We start from the raw sequence: 27,298 nt of genomic DNA on the forward strand, positions 1-27,298 counted from the left end.
GACAGAAAAAAACGGAACATTCCCATCCCCTCCCTCTTTGCAATTCGGTGTCACCAAATAATAATTACTCCTACGGAATTCTACACATCTCATTTATTTTTTGATTACAATAACTATTAGCACTTGCCCCGACTCTAAAACGCAATTAAACTCACACACACACACACACACACACACACACACACACACACACACACACACATTCAGAGCTGCAGAAACACTGAATTATTCAGAAATGCTCAGTAAATATGAGGGGGCAGAAAGAAAGGTCATCTTAGAATTGGGAGACAAAAATAGTCTAAATATGTAAAAATCTTTGTCACATTTAAGTTCACTTTTTCTTTTTTTTTAAAAAAAAAAGTTCAAATATAGGCTACAGTTGATGATGTTGTTTCTATTAATATTGAAAGATGGGGTTGCTGCTTTAGTTTTATCTCTAAAATTATTCATTTGATAAATTTTTATATACATCTTAGTAACTTCAATCCATTTGAAGTTTCATTAAAACATTCCTATTTCACATTTTTCTCTATATTATGTTTTGTAGCTCCTCTGTCACCCCAGCATCCACCTATGGGCTCAGGTTAAAAGAGAAAAAGTTGAGCATTCAATTGAGTATCTAATTAATTAAATAACACGCATGTGCAAGAGGGATGGAGTCAGATCCTAACCGCCAAATTACAATGCTCACTAAAACTTTAATCCATCAATTGTGCGTTGTCTGATTTAACTAGAATATACATGTACATTTCCACATCTGTTTAGTAATCCTAAGCATCCGGAACTGACTCACCTCATTATACAAACTTAAGTAAGACTGATTATGTTAGAAAGAAATAAAAATATAACAAGTTATTCCCCTTTTTGTCACTTTCTCATGTAGCCCCTGGAATGTCTCCAAATACTGGTATTTGCATCTTCATTTGAGAAGCCCTGGTCTATTGTCAGCAGTCATGAAATAGACATATTGACAGTGCCTAGGTCTAATGTCAAGTAACTGTCACCAAATGAGCTCTTTAATCTACTGTCAGTGGAGAATAAAAATCTGGTGCTTTCATTGCTTCTGTCTAAATGCATCTGTGTGAATGTTTCTCTTCATGTGACTTTGCAAATACTGCCTCATACATGCAGCCATACAAGGAAGAAGAAAGATGTACATTGCAGTAATCCGTGTTACAAAAAATGTTATATTTTATCCATCTAAAGCCAAAAGTTAAGCCAGACTGTTTTAAAACGTCAACTTACCTCTACAAGCTTCAGAGTCATTACAGGACTCAAGTAAATGTCTTCTTCTTTCAGTTACCTAATTAATAGCCAATAAAACCGAAAAGAAAGTACATTTTAACTTCTATCCCAAATATTGATGCCTCTAATAAAATCTGTGTTTTGGCAAAAATATATTGATGTTTACCAAACATTCTGCAAGCAACATGCAAATATAAATATAATACTCTCGTCCTATGTAAAACCAATTCACTCTGCTAATCCAAAATGACATTCAGTTACAGTGTCCCTTGACCCCGCCTCCCCAATTGATTGAATTAAAGACATATAATTTGGCAAATGAAAAAATGTTGTCATTCCTAATGAACACATTTAATTTACATGAGCAGTTACAACAGAAAATTAAGCTCCTTTAATGGTATAAATATGATGCAACTTATGTATCTTGTAAAGACAGTGCTTAAGTCAGGGGGCCCAAGTCCGGTCCTCAAGATCTACTATCCTGCAACATTCAGATGCAAACTCTTCTCTAACACATCTGAACACTAACCTAACCTCACAAAATAAATTAAATATTTGACTGATTTTTTTTTTTCCAATATACCACTCAGGTACATTTTATACAAGTCAGCTGTTTAAATAATGCAGTACTGAGGGCCACTTTTTGTGACAGGTGAGAAATGTAATATGTATCCATGCACAAAATGCTGTGCTGTTGCATAGAAAATTACACTGTTAATATAAAACAGTAAAGAGTTAAAAACAATGGCTTAAATGTATTTTAGATGGTCATGTTTATATGATTCAATCCCAAGGCGTTCCCAGGCCAGCGGAGAGATATAATCCCTCCAGCATTTCCTGGGTCTACCCCGGGGTAGTTAAACTCCTCCACTTGAGGCAGGGCCTGACTCCCGACCTGGAGAGGCCAATCCACTCGATGCTGGCTGAGAACCATGGTCTCAGATTTGGAGGTGCTGATTTTCATCCCAGCCACTTCACACTCAGCTGCAAATCGCTCAGGCGAGAGCCGAAGATCATGGCAAGATGATACAAACGGGACCACGTCATCTGCAAAAAGCAGAGACCCATCCTGAGGCCACCAAACTGGATCCCCTAAACACCTTGGCTGCACTTAGAAATTCTGTCCATAAAAGTTATGAACAGAATCTGTGATAAAGGGCATCCAAGGTGGAGTCCAAACCTCACTGGAAACAAATCTGACTTAATGCCGGCAATGCGGGCCAAGCTCTGACACCTATTGTACAAGGACCGGACAGCTTGTACAAGGGGTACCCCATTCTCCCGGAGTACCCCCCATCCCACTATCAGCTGCCTCCAGAGTCCCACAGGCCATGAAGGCCTGATAGGACTCCTTCTTTAGCTTGACAGCATTCCTCACTACAGGTGTCCACCAACAAGTTCTGGGATTACCGCCATGACAGGCACCAACGACCTTACGGCCACAGCTCCGGCTAGCTGTCTCAACAATAGAGGCATGGAACCCAGCCCATTTGGACTCAAGGTCCCCCGCCTCACTCAGGACATGGTTAAAGCTCTGCTGTATGTGGGAGTTGAAACTTGCTCTGGCAGGGGACTCTGCCAGACGGTCCAAGGCATGTAGCCACAGGTCCAATGATACGATTACAAAGTCGATCATCAAGCTGCAGCCCAGGAAGTCCTGATGCCAGGTGTACATTTGAATACTCTTTTGCTCAAACATGGTGTTCATTATGGACAATCCATGACGAGCAAAGAAGTCCAATGATAAAACACCATTTGGGTTCAAAGGGGGGGGGGAACCATGCCTCCCAATCACTCCCCTCCAGGTCTTACTGTCATTACCCACGTGAGCATTGAAGTCCCCCAGCAGAACAAGGGAGTCCCCAGAAAGAGCACCCTCCAACACTCCCTCCAAGGACTCCAGAAAGGGTGGGTACTCTGAACCGCTATTTGGTGCATAGCCACTTAACACAGTCAGGACCTGTCTTCCCACCCAGAGGTGGAGGGAGGCTACCGTCTCATCCACTGGGGTAAACTCCAACGTACAGGTACTAAGCTGGGGGCCAATGAGAATCCTCTTGGCGCCTCTCACCGTGAGCAATTTCAGAGTGGAAGAAGGTCCAGCCTCTTTTCGAGGGAACTGGTTCCAGTGCCCAAGCCATGCATCGAGGTGAGTCCGACTATCTAGTTGGAACCGCTCAACCTCGCACTCAAGCTCAGGCTCCTTCCCTGCCAGCAAGGTGATGTTCCACATCCCTAGAGCTATTTTCTGCAGCCGAGGATTGGACTGTCAGGGTCCCTGCCTCTTTCCGCCGCCCAGCTCACATTGCACTCGACCCCCACAGCTCATCCCGCAGATGGTGAGCCCACGGGAGGTGGGACCCATGTAACCCTTTCGGACTGAGCCCGACCAGGCCCCACGGCCAAAGGCCCGGCAATCAGACGCTCGCTCTCGTGCCTCAACCCCGTGCCTGGCTCCAGAGGGAGGCCCCGGTGACCCACGTCTGGGCAAGGGAACATTTCTGCCAATGGTTGTCATTATCATGGGGGTCACTGAGCCACACTCAGGCTGGTCCCTCCCCTTGACACCTGTTTGCCATGCGTGACCCTACCATGGGCATAAAGCCCCTGACTACATAGCTGCTAGGATCTTTTGGACACACAAACCCATCCACCACGATAAGATAGCGGCTCAGGGAGGGGGGTAGTATTTCATACTATTTAAATTTTCGGAATGGGTCTGCAAAAACAATGTTCAAGATAAGAAAAAAAAAAGTACATAAATAAAGTAGGCTATAGGTTATGCCTTCATTGGGCTTTTTGACATTATTGGAGATGGCTAATTGTTTAAGGTATTTACATGCTCAGAAGAGCACCCGAAGGCAGCACCATAAAGCTTTTTGTAGGTGTTATTATTTATTTATTTATGTATTTCCTCCATCTGGCCAGTCCCTCTGTCAGCTGAATTCATCCCACCAGCAGAGCGCGCGCCTGCTCCTCGTACAGAAAGCGGGGATGCCTGCTGCCACAACGCAAAACCCACTCCCCGTTTTCCGTCAAACTGTGACAAGGAATAATCCCGTTGTTTCTGTTTTTTTTTTTAACACTGTAAGGAGGAAGCCCATGCACCGGGAGCTTTCTCCCCCACCTCTCCAGGATGCTGACGAACAGCCAACACATCGGACACAAAGTGGCAAGCTGTCTCATTTTCCTCTCCTTCCGTAAGTCCTCACTTTACTTTCTCATCCTCACGTCGGGCTGCTCGGACCAGAAAGCTGACAGGGACATGAGCAGGCTGAGCAGTTTGCCTTGTTTTTGCGTTCGTAAAGCAGCTGGACAGCGTGTCCGGATAGGAGAAACACACGCGAGCTGCGTGTATTTTCAGAACAGTTGGAGAAGTGAGAAGCCATGATCCGCCTCAACTTCCTGAGGAGTTTTTACAGGCGATTTGCACTTTGCGCTTGCCGTACGCGTGTGTGCGGAGCAGTGACTGTAAGCTATGAGTATGGGTGATCATTGGGGAAGGTTTGGAAGCACTCTGACTTTGTATGTTGGTATTTGTTTTGGAAAGTGTCCCCTTTTCGCGACAAGCCGTGTTGCTTCTTCCTGACACATCGACGCTGCGCTGGCAGGATCCGAGCAGCCGCCGCTGCTTCTCCTACAAGCCCCAAGTTACCGTGTTCCTTGTTGCTTAAAACATGCGATTTTGCAACTTAAAAAGTCCAAAAATGACACATAGCATCACATTCAGGTTTTCTTTTTTATTCTTTAAGCTCGTAACAAAAACTCTTGGAAAATGTGCATTTATAACAAGTTTTCTCACTGCTGTGGGGATGATTGCTTATAGGAAAAATAGCTGTGGGGGGAAAAAAAAGTTGATTTAACTCACCAGTAATAGGATGCATGTAATGGTTTTCCTTGACAAACCTAAGTGTGAATGTGTGTATTTTACACACACAGAGATTTGCAGAATGTATTGAGTGAGCCCTGTTCATTGTGAGGAAGGAAAGCACATAATGTGCGGTTATGGAGTGATTTGCACTTATTGAGTATCCTTTTACTCAGAGCACCATGTGGATGAGCATTTGAGTAGAAAGGGAGAAATCCAGAGCACAGACAGGAGAGTGTGGCATTCTCATGAAAAAAAAAAAAAAAAAAAATCACAGTGTAGAAAAAAGGAAAAAATAAAAACACAAGAACGCTACAAGACAAAAACATAATGTCTGTGTTAGACTGTGCTGCAGTAAATTATCACTGGTCACACTGATTTATTATTAATTGAAATCGACCAGGGATAATTGCTTTTTAACCTCCACTTAGTCACACGTACATCCTTTCTGTGCTCACTTTACACCTGATTATGCTCTTTTTTTTTAGAAGCTTCCTCTTTGGATCATCCGGCCTTCACAGTCTGCTGCCACATGTCTTCAGGATCGGCTTTTATCCTTAATATTTGGTGAGAGGTCAAGAAATTGAGGCTTGTGTCAGTTTCATCCTGACGGAATAAGGGTGAAAGTCAGCCTTCTGGCTTGGCTTTAATCTAAACACATACTATGTTTACCAGTAAGTGTTTAACTTTGTGGATGTGTCAATAGTAAAATGCATTCTGGGAAATAAGCGGTGCCGTGGGCCTCCGCTGCAATCGATCCTGTAAGCAAACTAAACTTGTGTTTACGTGTTTGGAGCTGAATCAAACACGTATGGCTGGCTGTCACACTCCGACAAGGCTGTTTCTGCCCCCTTTGTTTGTAATATAGTAGCATCGCAGCTCGGCTGAGGTTTGGAGAGTTGCCAGTTTGGAGACATAAAAGTGCCACGTCTGCTGTATTTCATTACTGTTGTCCATGAAGTTTCAACAGGCTGTAATTTCTGATGATTTGCACCCGAGGGACACAGCTGATGAAGAGTAGTGCCTTTTTTGATGCTGCATAACAGTCTGTTTGCATGGGCTGCATTTAAGTTGTGAAACATGTGGTAGACCCACAAATTCTTCTCTGTATTTTCAGATGATGAGTAATGTTAATGCAGAAAAAATGTGACTTATTTCCAACTTAGTTTTTAAAGTTGCTTGATGGCATTTTCATTTAAAGGGACATAATGGAGGGTTTTGCTATTTTCGTGTCAGAATTTGAGTTACAGACAGCCTTTGAAAACAAACAAACAAAAAAAAAAACTCACCCTGCTGTAACACAACTGAATTCAGGGACAAAAAAAAGAAGAGACTGAGAGATGGTGGTGGGGGAAAGAGCCACAGAGCACATCTTTCAGACAGCAGTGTTTATTCTGACCAGCAGCTACGCTCACCTCCAGGATGAAATGAGACGAGCCACTAAACTGTGAAACAGGTCAAACTATCTCTCTACCTAATAAAAACTGTGAGTTTCATCAACCATTGAGGAGTATTTAAAAATGTACAAATGCAGATCTGCAGTTTACACAAGACTAAAATAAGAAACTGGTCTCATGGATTATGCACATTTTATTAAGCCATCTAATGTTTCTTCTCAGTTCAGTGTCTCTTTATTAGAAGCCTCAGTTATAGAAATGTATTTTGGTTTACTTGAAATTATTTCAATAAATAAATGTTATTTATTTAAAATGCCAAAAAAGCATTGCTGATGCACATGTGTTTAAAAAAAATATTTGAACTGATAGTATCTTGCAGCAAGAATGCTTGCACAAAGCGCGTTTATTCCGGACAAGCTGGGGACAAAAAGAGAAAAGCAAAGACTTTCCAGACAAGATGGTATTGGAGATTGAAGCCAGTCAATGCATATAATTCTTTGGATTGAATGGTGAATTGACAAAGAAAGACAACGCTCAGATAGAGAGTGTGTTACTGTCAGACTGAACATATTGGGGGGGGGGGGGGGGGGGGGGGGGGGTGAAGATAGAGCCAGACCTACTTATAAACTGGGAGGCAAGTATAGTCCTATTTTATATTCCTCCTACATCTTAAAACATCCTTTTTACATTTACATTTGTTTACATACTTTGGCCCAATTAATAAAAGAGATGATGGCTGGGTTGATCACACGTTTAATGAGTGTGTGTCTGAATGCAGTTGGCGTTGAAATATACTCGTAAGTATTTAGTGTGATGGATATTTCTATGTTTAGATAATTAATTTTCATCCGGAAAAGCAATTTAAAGCTTTTTTAGCTTTATGATCCTGGAAGAAATGGAAAACAAGCCACTCAATCTTCAATAGTTGTTTTTAGTTAAATCGAACCAGCAAAATGGTTAAAGTATTCCACAAGGCTTTGCATACACACTCTGATGCTATGGGACTTCTGTGTGTGCAGTGGGTGCTAGTTGTATGGATGGTTCCTCCATGCAGACTGGGGCTTATTTGTATTCCCATTGTTTCTGCAAATGTTTCAGACCCCCTCCTGAGTGTTCTCAAACTGGTATTTAGTGATGCCCACCTGTGATGTGATGAGCCAGGATGCGCGTACCGACCGAGGCTGACAGTAACCTTCTGGCACGGGGATGTTATGGTTGCCTCTCTGGCTCAGGTCTTAGGCTTTTGTGTTTGAGTGTTCTCCCTTATCTTCCAAAAAGGAAATATTGCTTGCTGTGAAAAGCAGGCTGAAGAAAACTCTTTCTGCAAATACATGCAGGTGGTGTCCCAGCTTTAACAGACCTGCCTGGTTTTTTCCTTTTTAGAATTTAATCACTTATACAAATATTTTTTTTCTTTTCTTCCAAGAGGAGTGCTTTGAACACCCTCTTCCTGTTCACTCAGATTGATGTTGAGTTTTCTTTTCCAGCTGGGTCACGGGGTGAAGAGGTCATGGATCAAGGAGAACTTTGCAGCTCAGCTGCTGCTGTGGCTCTGGGCTTTCCTTTGCAACACTGAACTGATTTAACAGTTTTCAGCTAAGGGACAAATGGCTGTCTGGAAGTCTTAGTTGTTTGATTAAAACACCAATTAGGAATCAATCAATAAAAAGTAAAGTGCTGGAAGGAAGGTCTAACAGGATGATCTCACTAGACAATATAAAACTGTCTGCTGTGACATATCGCTTCCTGTAGGTACTTAGACCAGCTTGGACAGCGTTGATACTCAGTGAGATGGAGCTGCCACTGGCACTTCATTTTATCCTCAGTTATTATCAACATTTCTCCAGTTTATAGATCATTTTTAGGACAGACATTTTAACTTTTCAGAGTGGGGAAAGCACATTAAGTAACATGCATAACAGCAAGACCTCTCCCCAAGTGGAATGCAGCCACTATTAATACACTTATGCCGTCCACTCTGTGACTCAAATGTCTGCAGTGATAAAATGTTAGAATGAGGCGAAGAAGTTCTCTAACAAGATGGTTAATTCTCTGTTCCCAGTTGCCATCCTGGAACAAATTGCAGTGCATATTGTTATTGGGATATTAAATGTCATATTCTGTGATACAGCATGTTATACACAGCGGAGTTCAAAGACTAAATTAGATTTTCCATTAACTATAAATAGCATTTTGCAAGGCAGAGGCCTTCAGTAATGGAAGATGAATAACAAATCTATTCAATAAGTTCAGCTGCAGTGTATTTCTTAGTCTTATTTTAAAGGAAGCTAATTTGCATGAATATATTACAGATTAGGCCGTCAGGCCGTTGTTGGCCTCCCTGAGTTTAAATCTCCTGTCACAGATGGAAATATGGGATATGTTGTGTAAGGTCCTCTCATTTGTGTTGTTAACTGCAACGCTGTCCAGAGTGTGCTTGTAAATGTTTTGATCTCAAGCATCTGTAAGATAAAACCAAGGTTAAAGAAAAATGGAATAAATAAGGAACTAAAGAAAGCTGGTCTGGTTTAGACTTTACAAAAAATTTCTTATGAAGTAGTCCTTTACCTGCACTTCCCAGATTAGAGTGCCTCTTTTTGACAAAGATTATCAATCACTCAGTGTTTTTCATGCACAAAGCAACACAAAGTACATTATTAAAATGCTTAATACATATTAAAAGGAAAAGCCTTGAAAAAAACAGTTTGCAACAATAATTAATACCTTATTGTGTCAGTCACTATCTTACACACACACACACACACACACACACACACACAAACAAAGCACAGTATTTCATGTTCTCAGAGTTTAGTTATTTTCTCATTCTGGCTTCATAAATGTTGTCAGTTAACATATCTGTCAAAATGTCCACCGATCTGATCCTTCTATTTCTGGCTATTATTTGGTGAAAAGGTTTAGGTTGCGTAGAGAGATTTCAATTCAATTAAACTTTATGTGTATAGCGCCACTTCACAACAATGTTATCACAAGGCACTTTATATACACGAATCAACATACACATCATTTTGAGCCAATTCATCCATATCCTATAATAGAAACCAACTGATTGCTCCCTTTTAACAGGAAGAAAACCTCCGGCAGAACCCGGCTCAGGGAGGGCAGCCATCTGCATTGACTGGTTGGGGTGGAGAGGACAGGAAAGACAGAACAACATGTACAACTGCACTTAATCAGGAAGACCTGCGGAAAAAAGGAGAAATAAGTTAGAGATGGCTGAGATGTGGACCCAGTTACAGAATAGAGAGGCAGGAAGGAAGAGGAAGTGCCTGGACTTGTATTTCAATAAATGAAACAAGCGAGGAAGAACTACAAACAAGCAATGAACCAGCGAATGAAAACAGAAATTAGGTTGTCTATAAACACACGCAAAACGCAATGAGACCCAGTTGGATAGCTTTAACTAGCTGAAACCAGGTGAACTAATTAACAGGAAGAGGAAGCTAAACTACATACACAAGAGGAAAAAGCGACAAAATAAGACAGGAACAGAGACAGAAAAACACTGAAACATGACAGTTTGTGAGTTTACTGCTTGCATGTAAAAGCCTACATAACTCCAAGCTTGCGCCACACTACTGACTAGAACCTTGTTTTTACAAATACCAGAACAGTTCAGGCCCAGAATACATCCGTCATATGTTCAGAGTATTAAAGTAGCAGAGCTCTTAGATCCAAAGACTCAGGTCCAGTCCAGACCAGAGTCTAGACTAAAGATGGAGATGCAGCAGCAGCAGAAGAAACTGCAAGTGGAGATGAAAGTTTCTCCAAATGTAGACGCTTCTAAATCTGGCTTAAAAACATTTCCCTCCTCATGCACCTGTACATGAAGTCTGAATGGTAACTTTAAACAAATCTTGCTCGTAATCATTATAATTTATTATTTTTTTATGATTCTGTAGTGATTTTTGCTACTTGTTGCTGCCTTTTACTACTTTTTAATGCTTTCTTAACACCATCTGTAATGCTTTTAGGGTTTTATGCAAAGCATTTTGAATTGTCTTGTACAGAAAATGTGCTGTACAAATAAACTTTCCTTGCCTAGATGGAGAACCGCTGTGGACCCGATAGCTGCCAGCAATGCTAGAGCTGCAACACAAACTTTAAATTTTATATGACACATTGCCAGATGAAGCCTCTGCCTCTTGCACACTAACCATTTGCAGAGTAGTTCTCTAAAGTACGAATCAAATACGTATTACAACTGTATGTGGCACAAACTGTGTGCCATCTATGCCAACACATTTAGAAACCGCTTTCATAAAAGGAAATGTTCTAGTCTCTGTTTTAAGATAGCGTCCATGCAGAATGCTAGCAACTTGGAACTTAAACACAACAGTGAAATATGTACAAATTGGATCATGTTTTCTTCTTCTCTCTTCTTTTTTTAATCACCATGGATCAACTACTTACTGTAACATCCGGAATCACTGCAGAGTCTTACTGTCTTCTTCAGATTTCACAGTAAAACAGATTTTTTGAAAGGGAGGAGAAGGAAGTTGAAATGAGAACAGGTCTGTTGAAATATTTACTAGAAAGCTGATTTTACTTTCCAGTGTCCTGAAAAAACATGCAGAGGGTCATGAAAGGGATGTTGTCCCACTTTCCTTGACATCTAGGGCCGTGGTCTATGTGTAGTGTCATGACAAAGGCAGAAATGTGCATATTGTACCAGATTTATGAAACATTGGGTGTATATAATTCTCTTATAGATTAGTCATTTTTGAAGAAAAAGTGTGTTGAAACCAGATTAAAATCATGAATGGATGCAGAAACTCCTCCTAATTTTGCATTTGCTTGTCAATACGTCCATTTGCATCTGAGATAAACAGGCATGTTGGTAAAAACAGCACAAAAGACGAGCAGTTTTACAGTATCACACTGAGACATAGCAGAGAAAATAAAATTATCTGTACTTTGCGGCCTTTGATCTGTTATCATGAGCAGAACAAAAATAACACACGTCAGCAGTGTAAGTTCAGAGTACTAGAAAATGGTACAGTTGAAATTCTGCAAAATGCACTGATCTGGAGATCTTCTTGCATTTTATCCATTTTATTTCAGGCCAGGAGGTTTAGCTGCCACACAGCTAAAAGCTAAACTGCCAAAAAGAGGGAGAGATCCTGTCTTTTTTTTCTAAAATGCATCATTTATGCACACGGATGAGGAGAATAGTGTCATTTGACCCACTTCAAAGAACAGAATGTGAAAATCGCTCTGACGGAGGAAACGTATCTTCCATAGTTTTGTCACATATTCAAAGTTGGAGCACAGAGAAATCCCACATTCTCATCACAATGGTCTGATTGATGAGAAATGAGAAAAAAAAATGTTTTATCAACTACTACAAACACAGCATCAAGAATATGGAGGGGTGCTTGGTGGGATTTGGGACTGGAAACTGATTTACCTGCAACAGGTCAACACACAGCCTGTACAATATGGCTACTGTCTTGCTTAGACGTAGTTATGGTGGAAACACAGATGCAAGGATGGATCATCTAAGTAGAGTGGTCAACAGCGAGAAGCAGCAGGTTAAGAGATCATTTTTGTTCCAGAAAACCATTTCACCTTTAAATACTTTTCTAGTGTTCTTTTTATACGACTCAATATCTTATTAGAAAGGTCTTCTACGTTCATCTCTGGACACAACCACGGACCACGGCACAGTTTCAGTTATTTGTAGCACCCACAGGAAGAACAGCATGATCAGAGTTAATGATAAGGCAACAATTGCAAAAATCACCGCTGATCAAGTCTCATGAAACGGTTTCGTCTTGTAAATTGTGTTACTTCTCATTCCATTTCTACCTCATATCAGGGCTGCCTTGCTGTGAAAACATCTGTGCACAGAGTCTAAATAAACCATTAGATCTGCATATTCTCACCGAATATTCTTCCTTTATAAGTGTGTGTGTGTGTGTGTGTGTGTGTGTGTGTGTGAAGTCATATGAATGGTGTCATGTGTACACAGTTTAAACACCTGTTCTGACGTCTGATAACAGATCTAATGGAACAAAAACAATCACTGGTTAATCGATCAGCAACCATATTAATAATCAGTTAATAGTATTAAATAATTGGCAAACATGTAATCTTGAAATGTTAGCATTTTGCTGCAAGGCTTAACGTCACGTTTTCAACTGTTGAAATAAGAAAATGAGCCGTTTTAACAGAAGTGATGGCTGCTTAACACTCAGTTGTAACTGAACCTTTTCACAGGCTGAAACGGAGCAACGTGAAAGTATGAAACTCTTTCATTTTTATCATCTGAGGAATTCAGATCTGCCAATGACTGATCACTTATGTGTGGTTCGATGTGCTTAAGTATTTGCTTGTCTTCAGCAGACACATTCACCAGTGTTCTTGTGTAAACTCGAGGGCTGAAGCTGCTCTCTGCAGCTTTAGAGAAGGTGGGTAAGAGCTGGATTTAATGGCCCTCAGCTTGTTTGCTCATTGGTCTCAGAAGAGGTTTGTGGGTGGCAGCTGTGCAATATATATCAGTAGTGTGCAGCCAAAATGACTTTAGATGTTATTGTTTTGCCAGATTGATGCTTTTTTTTCCCCTCTTTTTTTTTTTTTTTTAGAACGGTTGCAGCTCAGGTTGAGTTCTGCGCAACTCAATCTCTTTGAGAGTCTCTCGTCTCATTCTGACGTGAATATTCTACATGGACACTGTGATTGCAGGAGCTCTTTTAATGCTGCCGCTGTCTGCTAATTTGCATTCAAGTTGATATACACCTGCATAGCTGCCTTTGTTAATGTGATTTAGTTACTTCAAAGCACTTCCATGTGGTGCCTCCTTTTTTTTTCTCTTCTCCCTCTGTGCTCATTAAATGTTGGATGAAATAAAACGTTAAATATGACAAGGACCAACTGTCAAGCAAGCAAGCCATTTCTTAATCACGGAAAGGACTCGCGTTTTACATGAAAAGCTAATTAGCAATAAATACTTCTTCAGTCGAACTTTAAAATAAAATATGCACCAGCTATGCACATTTTCTTTGTTAGACACCCAATTTGATGTCATCCCATTGTTCCCTCCTGGCTAATTAAACTAGGTATCTACTTTTATTACACTGTAAGTGTAAATTGAACAAATTGTTCAAAGCTGTTTAGCAAAACCACTCAGCTCTCATCATGTAAAGCGATTTTCAGAATTTCCATGATCAAAGCAGCCGTATTCCCCTTAGCGTGACTCGATTGAAAACATGGCTGGAAACAACAGACCTGATTATGCAGGATGAGAAGGCGATGAGATGGAGGTGCTCCCATCAGCAGTCCTGACACAATGTCGGGAGTTGCACCCCCCCCCCCCCCCCCCCCCCCCCCCCCCCCCCTCCTCTCTGGGGTGAGCCATGAAAAGATGGGAAGTTTGAGCAGATGTAGCAGAATGTAATGTGACAATGAACGAGTTCCTCCAGGAAGCCTCGTTTCATGCCAAATGTTGCATTTTTAATACTGACAGAAACTGAGAGGCCAGATGATGAAGTTGTCACTCTGCTCACTCAAGTGATCAGGATTTCAGGATGGGCTGATTTTCTGTTTGTAAACCTTACATGACTTGTAAAACTCATGGATATGACACACAGATGCATCCGACCTCAACTGGCTTCCCAACAGTAATTGTTACATTTCCGATGCTTGTTTGAGACCAGGTTGGCAATGCAGCGGTTTGAGCAGACATTTTCTGACCCCATTCTTCCAAAAACGCCCCTTCAGCTCTTCTGGGGGACTCAGGTGTTTCCATGTCAACCCAGATATATAATTTGACCAGGGGGTTTTTAGTCTGCCTTGAGGCATCTTTCTGTGGAAAAATGTCAAAAATACCTCCCCTGAGAAGTGTCCGGAAGGCATTCCTAACCAGATACCCAAACCACATCACCTGGCTCCTTTTCAATGAGGAGGAGCGGTGACTTTACTCTGAGACCCCCGCAGTGACTGAGCTTCTCAATCTATTCCTAGCATCACATCCGAGTGGAGGAGGCTCATTTCAGCCATTTGTGGTCACAGTTTCATTCTTTCACTTACTGTCTGCAGCCATATCAGAGGTTGGAAGAAGCAAAATGGATTGAAAATTCGGCCCATATTTTAGGAGCTTCTCCAATCCTGAAGCACTTTTTTTTTTGCAGCGCTGTCACAGGCTGAAATTAATTGTATTATTATTCTGATGAGAAAGATAGAAATAGCTTCAAAATCACAGCTGAAATAGGATTTTTTTAAAGGTGTTTCATGCTGCAGATACGCTTGATTGTTTCTGTATAGTTTTCATTAATTCATGTTTGGTGTATTTAACGAATCAATGGCTGCTCCCTTTCCACATCACAAAATGGTCAAATAACTGTGAAGGGGAGTGAAATGACAAACAAATCCCGTTTTTATGTTTATGTTTTGTTTATGTTCTGTTTATAAAGTGGGAGAGAAAAATCCTCATGTTAGTTTGCATTTGATATTTTCTTTTATTCCCTCTTTTTCTTTTTTTTTGGAAACTTTAGTCTTTAGATTTAGGAAATGTTTTTCCTTCAACTTGGTTGACAAATTTAGACAGGTTGAAAGCTGGCTTGCATCCAGTTTTGCTTCTCCGTGCTTCCATGATTGCAATAATTAGGTTAATTACAGCATTCATTAGTTCTGAGCTGGTGGCTTTAGTCCAGGCTTTGCACTCAGAGGTGTTTTGGATTACAACACAGCTCTTGAATAATTGAAGAGGTCTTTCTTGCAATGGACGAAGTTAATTTCTGACCAAATTTTTGCAGATTGGGTTGCTGAAGCAAAGTCACAGAGACTGTACCGGCCTGCAAGGTGTGAACATGCATACTGGAATATCTTTGTTTAGGATCTTACAGCACAAAGTGGGAATTTTATCCAGCGTGTTCCTTCAAAATAAATCTGCTGTGTTTCATTTAGAATCAGCTCTTAGTTGCCCACTGACGGCTGCTGCTGCAAGTAAAGCAGGGAATTTAACAATGTCTCTCTTTTCGAGGCTGATTTAAAACTGTTGGGTGCCAGGGTAAATATGTGTTTGATATATTAATTAATTCCCAGGAATGCAGCTGTGTTACTGTATTGATTCAAAATCCCTCTTTGAATCTTTCTGCAAAGATTTTCTGGTCTTACGATCGATGATGTGTGAGCTTCAATTAAAAACTGGAATGGATGAAAGGCACTCAGAGATCCGGCAGTGGCTTGCATGATGTTTCAAGTATTTGTAATTCATTTTTTTTGATAACATAAAAATGTTTTCCTTCAGCTCTGTCACCTTGAGGTTAAGCCTGAGGGGGGAAAAAAGGAGTCATTCATTGCTTTGTTGTTTTTTTTTTGTTTTTTTTTTTGCTCTTTATTTGTGGAATAATCTAAAGTTTCATCATTTCTTTTGATTCTTTCAGATTTCATCAACCTTGCTGCCGGCAGCTCAGGAAAAATCTCACAGGTAAGAAGAACAATTGGCTCCTTATTATCTTTTATTTCCTGTGTGGAAACGAGTCCTTTATCAGTCTTCTGACGGTGTTCATCATTTTCCACCCATTCTTCGCCTCCTGTTGGCTTCCTGACCACCATGCATGTTATTTTTATTCATATATTTTTCCTAACAGATTGCTGATTGGCCTCCTGCTTAGAAATTTGATTTGCTCAGCAAAATAAGTCAAAGTCTTCCTGAAGTTCTAGATGATTTTCTTGCTCCCACATTTTCTGTAGTCTGCAGTTGCTGCTTGATAAATAATTAACAAGTTCAGTTGCTCTACTTCTTATTGGTGTGAGAAGATGTTGACAGTAAGCCTCCTGGCAGATGTGCTTAGCATCACAGAAATAAAAAATTACTTTCTTGCTTTTTACTGATGTCAACTAATTCTCTTCCTGCTGAGGAAGTTTTGCCTATTTTTGCTTAGTTGTAAATGCATGCTAGCTGTCTCCAACTAACCGCCAGTATACATTTATACTTGACTGTAGCCTCAGCTCGAGAAAACAAACTTAGGTTTTTTACGGTGCTCGTTATCCTTAGATAATGAGAAAATGAACTTTTGTCAAGATAGCAACTAAAAAAGAATAGTAGTTGAATACAGCTGCAGTTACTTCTGTACATGAAAACTGAATAAAGAAATTGGTCTTAAATTTAAACAAACAAGCAATAAAATAATCAGTTTTCCTTCGTAAGATCTTTGTGCTGCATTATTAGTGTATTTATTAAGCAGAATACTCAGGAAACCTATATTTCTTTCATATAAAGAAACTCCTGCATGTCAAAATGATAAGGCAAAGATTTAATTGTGTCCATTTAAGGGATGAAACCCATTAGAGGAGTTTTCACAACACTAGAAACATAATCAGGAATAAAAGTCATGTGTAATGTGGCGGAAAAAATGCATCATAAATGCTGGGAAACTGGTTTATGGATTACCACAGTTAAATGGAATTTCTTTATACTTTTAAAATAAAAAATTAGCGTTTATTACTGTCTTGTTTTCAATCATTGACCCGAATATGTGGCAGCGAGTGAGTTGGAAGAGCTAATGGATTGAGTGTTGCCCTTTCACAACAAGACTGTGGCCCCCGGACCTGCCAGTTTCTTTCTGAAAAAGTAAATCATGTATTTGGTAGAATATTTAGACTTTTGTTGTATTCAATGATTTTTAGGTTTTACTCAACAACCAAACAGCTGCAAAGCAGTTTGCTGCCGTAGCTTTTCTGACACAAGGAACAGCATTAACAAATTAGAAAGGAATACAAATTTGTAGGTCAATGAGGTGCTCCAGTTATAGGGGTGGGGGGGGGTCATGGACATTACATCAGGGCCGTGGCACGCTTGGCTGTCATTTGCATACAACAGACTGTGCAGCACCCGCCCATAAATAAGTGGCCTCTAAAGCAAACAGAATTGATGTATTAATTCAAACTCTAAGAGGCTTGTGAACAAAGACATTAATTACTGCTAACTCCATGGGGTCCTCCTGCAGTTTTTACAGAGCTACTGCATGGCCTACTTTAGTTCACCTTAAGAGGAAACTATATCCACAAGATCACACCCTGCCCAGCTTTCAGGCTTCAGGTTTTGGAAGCGGTTGCAAAAGCTGAGATAAACCTGGTTTTTGTGTCAGCATTTTTTGAAGTAACTGGCTGACCAAAGCCACATGTGGAGAACTGGTGGAAGCATTTTTGTGATACACCTGCTAGGCACATGCTGTGTCCAATCACCCTGTGGTTCAGGCCGACTCAGTTCGGATCCATGAGGGACAGAGTCCTGCAGGTTTTTCCATTTTTCCTGCTCCTATACACCTGATTCCAATAAATGTTTAATTTGAGTCAGGTGTGTTGGAAGCAGGGATATGTTAAAGACATGCAGGGCATTGAGTAGCCCTGGCCTATGTCCTTTGTTTATTGCAGTACTTGCCCTTTTGTGCTACAGTAGAATTCAGATGGTTTGATAAAACAGTCTGCTGTCTAAGACTTTTTGCCCACTTGGTCAACAAAAGGCTTTTTGTTGTAAACATATACTACAAATGTAAAACAGGATTTATAAAGGAAGGAGGGTTTTAGGTTCTTTGTAAAACTATATGTGAGACAGATAAAAGTCCACCTTTCCCCCCCCTTCGCTTATTTTTGATCAAGTGAAGAGAATTGTATCTTAAACGTACAGAAAGATGGATGATCTCTTTGCTGTTTTTGTTTGTAGGGAAAAATGCTTTTAAAGTAAAACAACAAATTCCAGAGTTATGAGAAAAAGTTTTCACTGTCTACAGAAAAATCTTTTACAATTAGGCAGAACGAAGAATCAAACTGTTTAAATCACTCAAGATGAAAAAAAAAAAGATGTCGTAGTGTTTCATCCTTGTTATCACAAACAGAACAGGGAAAAGCGTATGTCTGAATATTTGGACATGTAATATTCATTGGATATATATAATTTTAACAGCAATGTACACAGTGTTTTGTAGAAATTTGCATGTAATAGACTTAATCTTCCTGTGAAGGCTTTTTAACAGTTATTTGCTCAGAGATTATTTCCCATGATCCTCAAACCAAACAATCAGCAAAGATCTGAGAAATGCTACTGCACTGGAGAGGAGTCCCCATCTCTCTTCAGATGTAAGACTTTAACTGTGTGTTCTCTGGAAAAAAACAACAACTTTGTAATGGCTGGTTGTAATGTAATGGCTTTCTGGAGAAATTTGCAGCAAGCAAGTGTTGTGTACTGCCTCCTCTATCAGCATCCCCATTCCAGTGCAACTACCGATATGTTTAACAGCTGTAAACATCACAGTGACATGCATATGGAAAACAGACCCCGCACTTTGAAAATGGCCTGAAGCTTTTAATGAATGGCAGAAGTTTGAACTGGAAGTGAGTTAAAGGATTTGGAGAAAGAAAGTACAGGTACTGTGATTATCTGTCGCTTGAGGGCTTCACAAAGATTTTAAACAACAAGTACAACATTTATGCTCATGTAAGCAGAAGTGCTTTTATCTCATGAGCCTGGAGGAACAGTGAGATAATGCATGCGGGAGGACAACACAGTATGAAAAATTACTTACAAACCTCCTGCTGACAGTCCTGCTAAGCCAGTGAAATGCATCAGCTCGGTAATGCTCATGACTTTAATTCTTTTCGATCTGCAAGATGTACAAGGGCATCTTTAAAGGAATTTGTGCCCAAACAGGAAGCTTGACTTGTAAAAGGTCAACTTTTAGTGGTGTCACTAGATGTGGGAGAAAGCTGTCATAAGCCATATGCAAAGTTGTACTAGTGCAGCACAAGGCTGAATGGTTGGAACCTGGATGATACCTCTCTGCTTACATAATCCAAACGTTTTCTGAGGTTCATCCAGAGGCTCTTTGGAATGAGACAAGGTGTGCTTCACTGGCAGGAAAAATCTAAAATTACATTAAAAAGTGTCTTTGTAAACCATTTCAATAAGAAACCATCTTAGTGCAGCTTGTACTCAATGCAAGGTACATAACATCACCAGTCCTATAGGACAAGTTCCATCCTTTGACAACATCCTGTATGAAACCCACAATGCCTGCAGGATGTTGTGCTTTCTGCCAAACATCACCTTTTTAGTCTAAATAGCTGTTTTTCCATTCACAAAATAGCTTCCCCAATTTGCCCTCAGGCAATGGTTTAAAGAATGACAAACTCAGAAAAAGTTTTGATGCAGGAATCATTGCTGGAGCTCTTTTGCATTGACCTCAGCTCAGCAGAAGACGTTGGTATTGCAAACTCGTGTTCACCTACAGACCCGCCAGCCACTGAACAGAAACAGAAAAACACTCCTCAGGCAGTTTATACTCGTATGCATCCACTAAGAATATTAGATAATCTGATGGGTTTTTGTGTCTAGAAATGCTCTGTTTGTCCTAGGTGATGTATAGTCCATGGTAAAGGGAAAGCAAGGAATGAAACTCTTGCTCACTTATTCTCCAGACAGAGTACCTGTGTATCTCTCACGCGGCTTCAGTCAGACCTTGCAGACATGTGTTTTTATTACTAATAAAAGGCAGTCCAAAGATCTGTTGAAAGAAAAAATCAGAGATGCTCTTTCTAGTCCAAACGGGCATTTGTTCATTTTCAGGGTCAATGTTTTATTGAAAAGACGGGACTGAGAGAATTCTGACAACAGAAAACCGAGAAAGTAAAACAAACTCATGATGCAGCTTACATATTTGTTCATGAAAAGTATGCATATAAATTGCACCTAAACAAATTATATGGGTTAATATTGATGAGTTTACAGAAAATAGATACACTGCATTAAAGTTTAGGCCTTTTCTGTTTTAATCATTAGATTTGTCCATTTGCACTATGAGGAAAATACTTTGTGAAAAATACGAGTATGTATACTGTACTGGGTGCATACCTGGAAACTTCTTTGCAGACTTTAAACATACAATCTGTTTTCCATCAGATCACTGTGTGTTTAGTCATACATCACATCTTTATTGATCATGTTGCTCACTGCACCTTTTCAGAACCTCAGTCTGACACTGAAAATGCTCAGTCTATGGTGTGCTACTGTGGCTTAAGCTAGTGTATGGAATACAGGTATTTGTAATGTTCATGCAGTACCTTTCAGTGGATAATTAGCATAAACTGAGAAATCATTTAGAGAGCAAAGACATCAGAGCTTAACTAGTAATTGTTAGTGTAACCTTTATTTCTTCTTGCTTTGTTCTTTCATGAAACATTAATAGCTTCACATCATTTATCCGACATCTCATGAGAGGCTTTGGAGCATGATGTGACCTTAAATAACTTTCACAGCAGGGCTTGACTGTAACGGTTGTCCGTTACTCCAGGCAACCAGATTTGGATCACTGTCAACAATTTTGTTCAGTCTAGTCGCCTCTCTTGGCAACAGTCCTGTGCTTAAAAGAGCAAAGCTTACCCCACCTCCTGCTTTGGTCCTCTACCAAACTGACAAAATACAGGATTTCTCTGTGTGAAAAATTCTGAAATAACAGAAGAAAAATAAACAACAACCATGAAAACAAATCACCATCTAGGATGGGAGGATTTGCTTTGCTTGTACTGATAAACAGAAGATTCATAGATAAGTTGGGTTGGATCATGTTGAAGGAAGCAAGAAGTACATGTGTGCACATTCATAATAATTATGCTAACTATGCTAAAAAAAAACTAAAGACTTTACTGTTGTTCCCAAACTTGCATTTTGTCTCATGGTGAACAACTCCTCTTAGTGAACTGCCTAGCTGTAAATCAAATCAACCTTTCAAGAGCTGAACATTCAGCTTTTTCTAATTTCTCCCACGTATGACCTTACCATGCAAATGTGAAATCTGAATGCGCCGTTGATCCTTCATTCTCATTTTTTTAGATGATTAATACAACTGAGCATCTTGTCCTTAATCAAATCTATGATGCTTGTTGCTATGGATACCTTCCAAGGCTATAGCTGTCACATTTTATGCTGGTTAATTAAATATTCAAGTTGGATGTTTGTAATTACTCAGTGTCACTTGTCTCATAATCTGCATGGTAACGATGAGAGACAGCAACTGCTGTGGTGTATCCGGGCATCGTGACACAATAATCTGCTTTACGGCTTTACGTCTACCTACAGAGCAAAGTTGAGCAAATCTGATCCACTTGGTCTAAATAAACCTCTTTTGAGTTTCTTAGAGAAACTCAAACTAAACTGCTCCTCTAGAGAGGAGCAGTTTCTGCAGACTGTTTTGTATATTTTGCTCTTTAGTTCATTCCTTTTTTTAATATATGAGCACATCTCCTTCATATTATTAGGCTAAATATAAAAAAAAAAGATCATTTTCTCTCGAGCTGGCCAAAGACCGCAATTATTTTTAAATAGTGTGTAGTTTTTATCAGTTTTTTTATGATTAATTATTGGTTTTTTTTTAATTTCAAACAGGTGATCTGTCATGTTTTGAAAAAGCAAGCCTAAACACTACATACAGTATGTCAAGTATTTCTATTCATTTGTAAAACTCTTTAGAATTTCAAGCACTGACACACAAATCTTTACCCTTTAAATAGATTTATCTAAGATATATAGTTAAAATGTATTTTATTCTTAAATTATTTCTGTAAATTGTCTGTTGCTTAAATGATTAAAAAACAAAATACTTTAATTATTGTCAAATAATTGATTGTTTTTGTTAATAAAATAAAATAAAAGTTGTGTGATAAAAGAAAAGTGGGGAGATTTAGCCGCAAACTGAGAATACAACAGAGTTGTTCCGCTTTTAATTTAGTGATTATTTTTAGACTTTATGTGACTATTGGCATGAAAGAAAAGGGGTATCCGTCCCTTGCTGGACAGAAAACACCTTTAACAATTAATACAAGATATCTTCAGTGTTTGTCAAGCTTTTCCACAGCATGCCTCTCCCACCGCCATGCATTATAAGCTGAAATAGGTCTCATAACAGATCCGACCATCTTTGGAAATGCAGATATTCAAAGAGCATTAGCTATCCTTGGGATTTGAATTCAGGAGTGTGCCTGTTTGTCTGTTTTGATGTTAGTCCTGTGACCGGTGACCTTTGCAGTGTATGCTCTGCCTCTTGTCCTACAACAGCTGGTATAGGCTCCATCCTGCAGCAACCTACAGCATGATGAAGAGTGTGTAAAAGATGGATGGATGGATAGATGGAGTTACTGTTGCTCACTAGGGCTATTCTGTTTTCTTGATCTTACAGCGCAGCTTTATTAACTTTCACCGCTTGGCTGGTACGCCGGCGATCTAACGCGACAGCATCAACACTTTGCGAAATATGTCAGGAACCACAAAACGAGACTTAATGGGGAAAACTGCTATCACCAGCACACTCTTTGGATGATCTATTGTGACAGAAGGACAATTCTAGCCTTTCGAGAAGATTTTTAATCCAGAAATTGTGTCGTTTTTTTCCCAGAAACTTTGTGTGTGAATTCTACCATGCTACATTCATGATTTAATACATTTTATGATTAAAAATGTAAATTATGTTCGCAGACTTATGTTTTGAAGCTCTATGTAAACTTTGATGACTTCGGTCTGTCGTTCCCTTGACCACCAAGATGCTCAGATTTCTTCTTCTTTTGTTTTTGTGACGGTGATATCAAATCGGATAAGCCAAAGATGAGTTATCTTCCAGTATCGAAAACAAAGTATTAAAGTAAAAAATAAATTATATAAAATCAGGCAGGTCCAACAGTCCACCCCCTGGGAGTGAGAGATGTGAGATGTAACCCTCTGTCTTGTTCCAGACAGAAACTGTTTCTAAGAGTGGCAACCATGAGCTACTATACAAGCTACTATATTGTTGATCTGTGTCCTTTTTCATCAAATTCTGTGACACTCAATTTCCGTTTTGTCATGGTTTTGACTTTTTGTGCATTTTTAGTTCTGGATTCCTGTTTTTTTTTTGTTAATTCCCCTTTGTCTTGTTTCCCCCTTTGCTTTCCCATCCATTAGATTCACCTGGACTCAATTAGTTAAGTCATTACACTTGTATTCTGTTCTGTTTCTGTCTGAATTTATAGCCCTTGGTTTCAGTTCTGTTTTCTGGTTCATTTGTTAGCTTCATCGTTTTAGTTTGTCTTCAGTTTGCTTTTCCAATTAAAATGTCTTGATTCTGCATCTCTGGCACCCGTCCCTGCAGTTTTATTCCACACCTCCACCACACTGTGACAGTTTCGTTTTTTCTTTTTTTATATTCATATAACTCTTGATTCGTTCGTGTGGCATCATTTCAGAATACATATCATGATTGCCAAGGTTGTCCTGAAAAAAAAAAAAGTTAATAACTTGACTGTGCATGAAAAGGTTGAGATTAATAGACAGAAAGGTCAGGCAGATGAAAATTAGCAATAAATGGCTCGTTGTTTTAAGAGTTAATGATATTGCATAGGATGACATGAAAATATTCAACCGATCTTTTCTTGAGTTCTATTTAAACTATATTATTTTCATTAGTCTGACTGAAAAAATACAAATATATACATTTTAATTCCAAGCTATAATACAACGAAACAAGAAGGTGGTGTGCTCTTCATTGTAAGACTGACTCATGGTTTACCACAGTGTGCAAAGAAGGAACATTCACACATGAGTAAACATGTGCAGTGGCTAACTGGATGACTCACTGACATGGTTAATGGGTTTTTGGACAACAGTAGGTCTCTGCAACACTGAGCAGTGTGCTCTATTTGCATTTGGCTGCAAAGTCAGTTTGTATATAATGAATAATTACTGGGTTTGGTCTTCATTGACATGAACCAATGAAGTGTGTGTTTGTTAGACCAAAATATTATTTAACTCCGACCTCTCTCCATCCATATCTCAACGGTTATGTTTCAGCAGCTAACCAGGGTAAACCAGGTACTCTTGTGGCTCTGTGAGGTTGTGACAGGTATTTAAAGAAAATTAAAGGAGTTGTTTGCTTGTGATAAAGAAATGACCAGTTGCTTAAAATAATTGTTAGATTTTATATTTCCATGCGTCTTGTTGGCAGTAAACAGCTTTCAGCGAGTCTTTTGAGAACATTGTTTATTATGGAGCAAAAACATAAAAACTCAATATTTTTTCCTGAATAATTTTCAAACAAAATGTGTAGAAAAAAAGTACTTCAAAGTAGGGCTAGGTGATTAATTGATTTAATCAATTAATTTGAATTTGCTGTTTATGAAGATTTATTTTTATGAAAATCTGGATTTTTTTTTTTTTTTTTTTTTTTTGCCCCTCCAGCCCCTATTGGGCTTCCGTACATTTTAGTGATGTCAGCGCACTCCCGCTGGTTTCCCACAGAAACGCATAAACGCAACAACACGGCAGCTAGCAACGAACAAGTGCTCCCTTTGCGTTTCCATTACATTTTGTTGCAAAAAAAAAACCAAAACAATATTTGTAAGTTTCGACAAATAACAACTGTGATTTGTGGGTGTTTTCATTTAACAGTATTTAGCACATTAGCATGAAGTGTCGTAAAATCTCGTTTCTCTTGTCAGATTTTACAAAAATTGCGGTTAATGCAAAGTGGGCAGCGTTATTTTAGGGTTTTCTACTTGCTGTGGAGAATTGGCTTTGGATTTTGAAAGATTTTCTCCCTATACATAATATAGAGTAGAGCTTGTTAAACATATCAGATCTTTATACTTGGGCATTGAAATATTTCCGCTTTATCAGGTGTGTACACCAAAACATCTAGAAACTGGCCTCTTATGTTATTAAAAGAAAATGGGGTTGCATACAGTGGACAACATTGATCAGCCCTAACATGCTTGCTATCTAACATTTTGACAAATTCCTTTTTCTTAAGATTAGAATTACCAGGAAAGTTCAAACCATCGTAATAATGGCATCGTCATATTTTCCTGTGTTAAAAAAGTGAGTCTTGGATGAAATTTTCAGTGTAACTGCACTTTGTCTCTCCTGCTGTGGAGGAGGGATGACATTCAATTTTTAAACACCGCAATAGCTCTAAAAGCATCCGAAAAATGAAAATCCCAAGAATAATAAAAAAAATAAAAAAAATCCTGCAACCTTCCATCACTTTTGCTGTCAGTGAGCAAAAAGTTAATGTGACCTGATTGGTCCCTCACATCAGGAAAATGTCCTTGCCCCTGGGAACTGAGACATGGAACAGACAAGGATATGGGAAAAGGTTCCAAATCAAGGGAGGGATCAGGGGGTTGCTATTTGCAGGGTGTGTGTGTGTGTGTGGGGGGGCTTAATTACATAATATAAAATTTAGTTTACACATGTTGACTGTGCTGTTCTTCTAAGCTTAAACGACCGGGACAATCTCAGTCTACTGTATTTCTGATTGTGGTGCTTTGGATCAAAAGTACCAAATAGTGGCGAAACTAACCTCTTCAGATGGACAGGGTAGACTCATAGCAATTTCTTTTTAACACCTACTGTGTGGGTGCTTGATTTCCACTGCAAAACCTGACAGCCTGCTGTCAGATGGGATTAAGGAGGCTGTTACCTGGGTACAGAAGCACACAAGGCCAAAAAGAGCTGGTTCTGAGCTGAAACATTAATCTCTGAGTAATAGTAAAAATTATATGAGACCTGATCTGAGTTCGCTCTGCTGCAGAAAATGAGATCATTTTTCAGAGAAGGATTTGTAGCCTTTGTGTCGCCTAACTGCAGGGATTTTATGAAGTGATACCAAAGAGCATGGAGCTGAGCATAAAAAATCTTTTCGGAAGCAACCAAAACTCTTTTGGACCATTTAAACCAAATTATCATTCATCATGTTGATGCACAGATCGTAGATTTAACTTTGGAATGAAAAAGTCAGTCGTCAAGATACTGAGCAGGTTTTAAACTGCATCTCCAGGAAATCTAAAATAAAGTAAAAGTTAAACCAAAAAAAAGGAAATAAAGTAGATACTTTTTCACCAGTGATTGCCTGGTGTCGCAGAACATTTACAGACGAAAAAAAATGAAGTAATTTAATTAAAAGAGGGCCAGTTAGAGCAAAAGCGAGTGTGTTACGTGCATGAATTGATGCATGATCTCGTCCAGAGGTCTGCAGGGATTTGATCTCATCATCTGCCACTATGCATTGTCTGCTCAGCAAGGCTTAGTTCACATGCTGCTTCAGTTTGTGTTTCCATTGCAGTGAGCAGTTTGTTTTTATTGACTTAAGACATTTTCTGTGGTAAACCAGTTGTGTCACATCTTTGAATTGATTTTTTTTTTTATTCTGTTTTCTTATGTAAATTGGAAAAACATAAAATAGGACAGATGAACACATACATATAAACTCAATTTCTGCTATTTACTTGAGGGAAATAATTTGAAATACGTGCTGTTTCTTCCGAACCTCATTTTGTTCATCTGTTCTCTTTATTGTCAGTGTGTTCAGGTTTCACATTTGCCAGTGGAAAAAAAAAAGGCTTAATGAATGTAATAATTTCAGGATATTTCAACCACATCTATTGTGCCCTGCAGGTGAATGGTTCATTTTAAATGTATTGGTAGAAGCATTTAGTGGTGAGAGGATGATAACTCAGAAAGTCCAATTTGAATTTTTTGTCCAGGATATCGAACGCTAACAGCACAGAGTAAAACATTGCACACACATTTGTAATACTGTGAGACACAACCAATTATTTTATCTCCCATAATGTCAGTCACTGCAGAAGTAAATCTCCCAAGAACAAGCATGTGTGCGATAAACCGGAGTCTGGCTGGATGATGTTGACTTGGAAAAGCTTGTGCCATGTTCATTTTATTTGCCAGATAACCCACTGTTTTCTTGCTGAAGGCAGCTGCAGAAAGACCTGGACTGTGCCAAAG

At 39.3% G+C, this 27,298-nt stretch overlaps 1 protein-coding gene across 1 annotated transcript in view; it reads left to right on the forward strand.

Moving 5' to 3' along the window:
• Positions 1-4,322: 4,322 nt before the first annotated feature.
• The window catches only part of b3glcta (beta 3-glucosyltransferase a), a 69,169-nt gene continuing 46,193 nt past the window's right edge, over positions 4,323-27,298 (forward strand). The window contains exons 1-2 of the mRNA XM_079246139.1: positions 4,323-4,445; positions 15,918-15,961. Of these exons, the coding sequence (XP_079102265.1) occupies positions 4,382-4,445; positions 15,918-15,961 (108 nt within the window). The 5' untranslated portion in view covers positions 4,323-4,381. The remainder of the gene's footprint in view (positions 4,446-15,917; positions 15,962-27,298) is intronic.

This window comes from Telmatherina bonti (assembly GCF_933228915.1).
Source record: "Telmatherina bonti genome assembly, chromosome: 9".
Classification (NCBI taxonomy): domain Eukaryota; kingdom Metazoa; phylum Chordata; class Actinopteri; order Atheriniformes; family Telmatherinidae; genus Telmatherina; species Telmatherina bonti.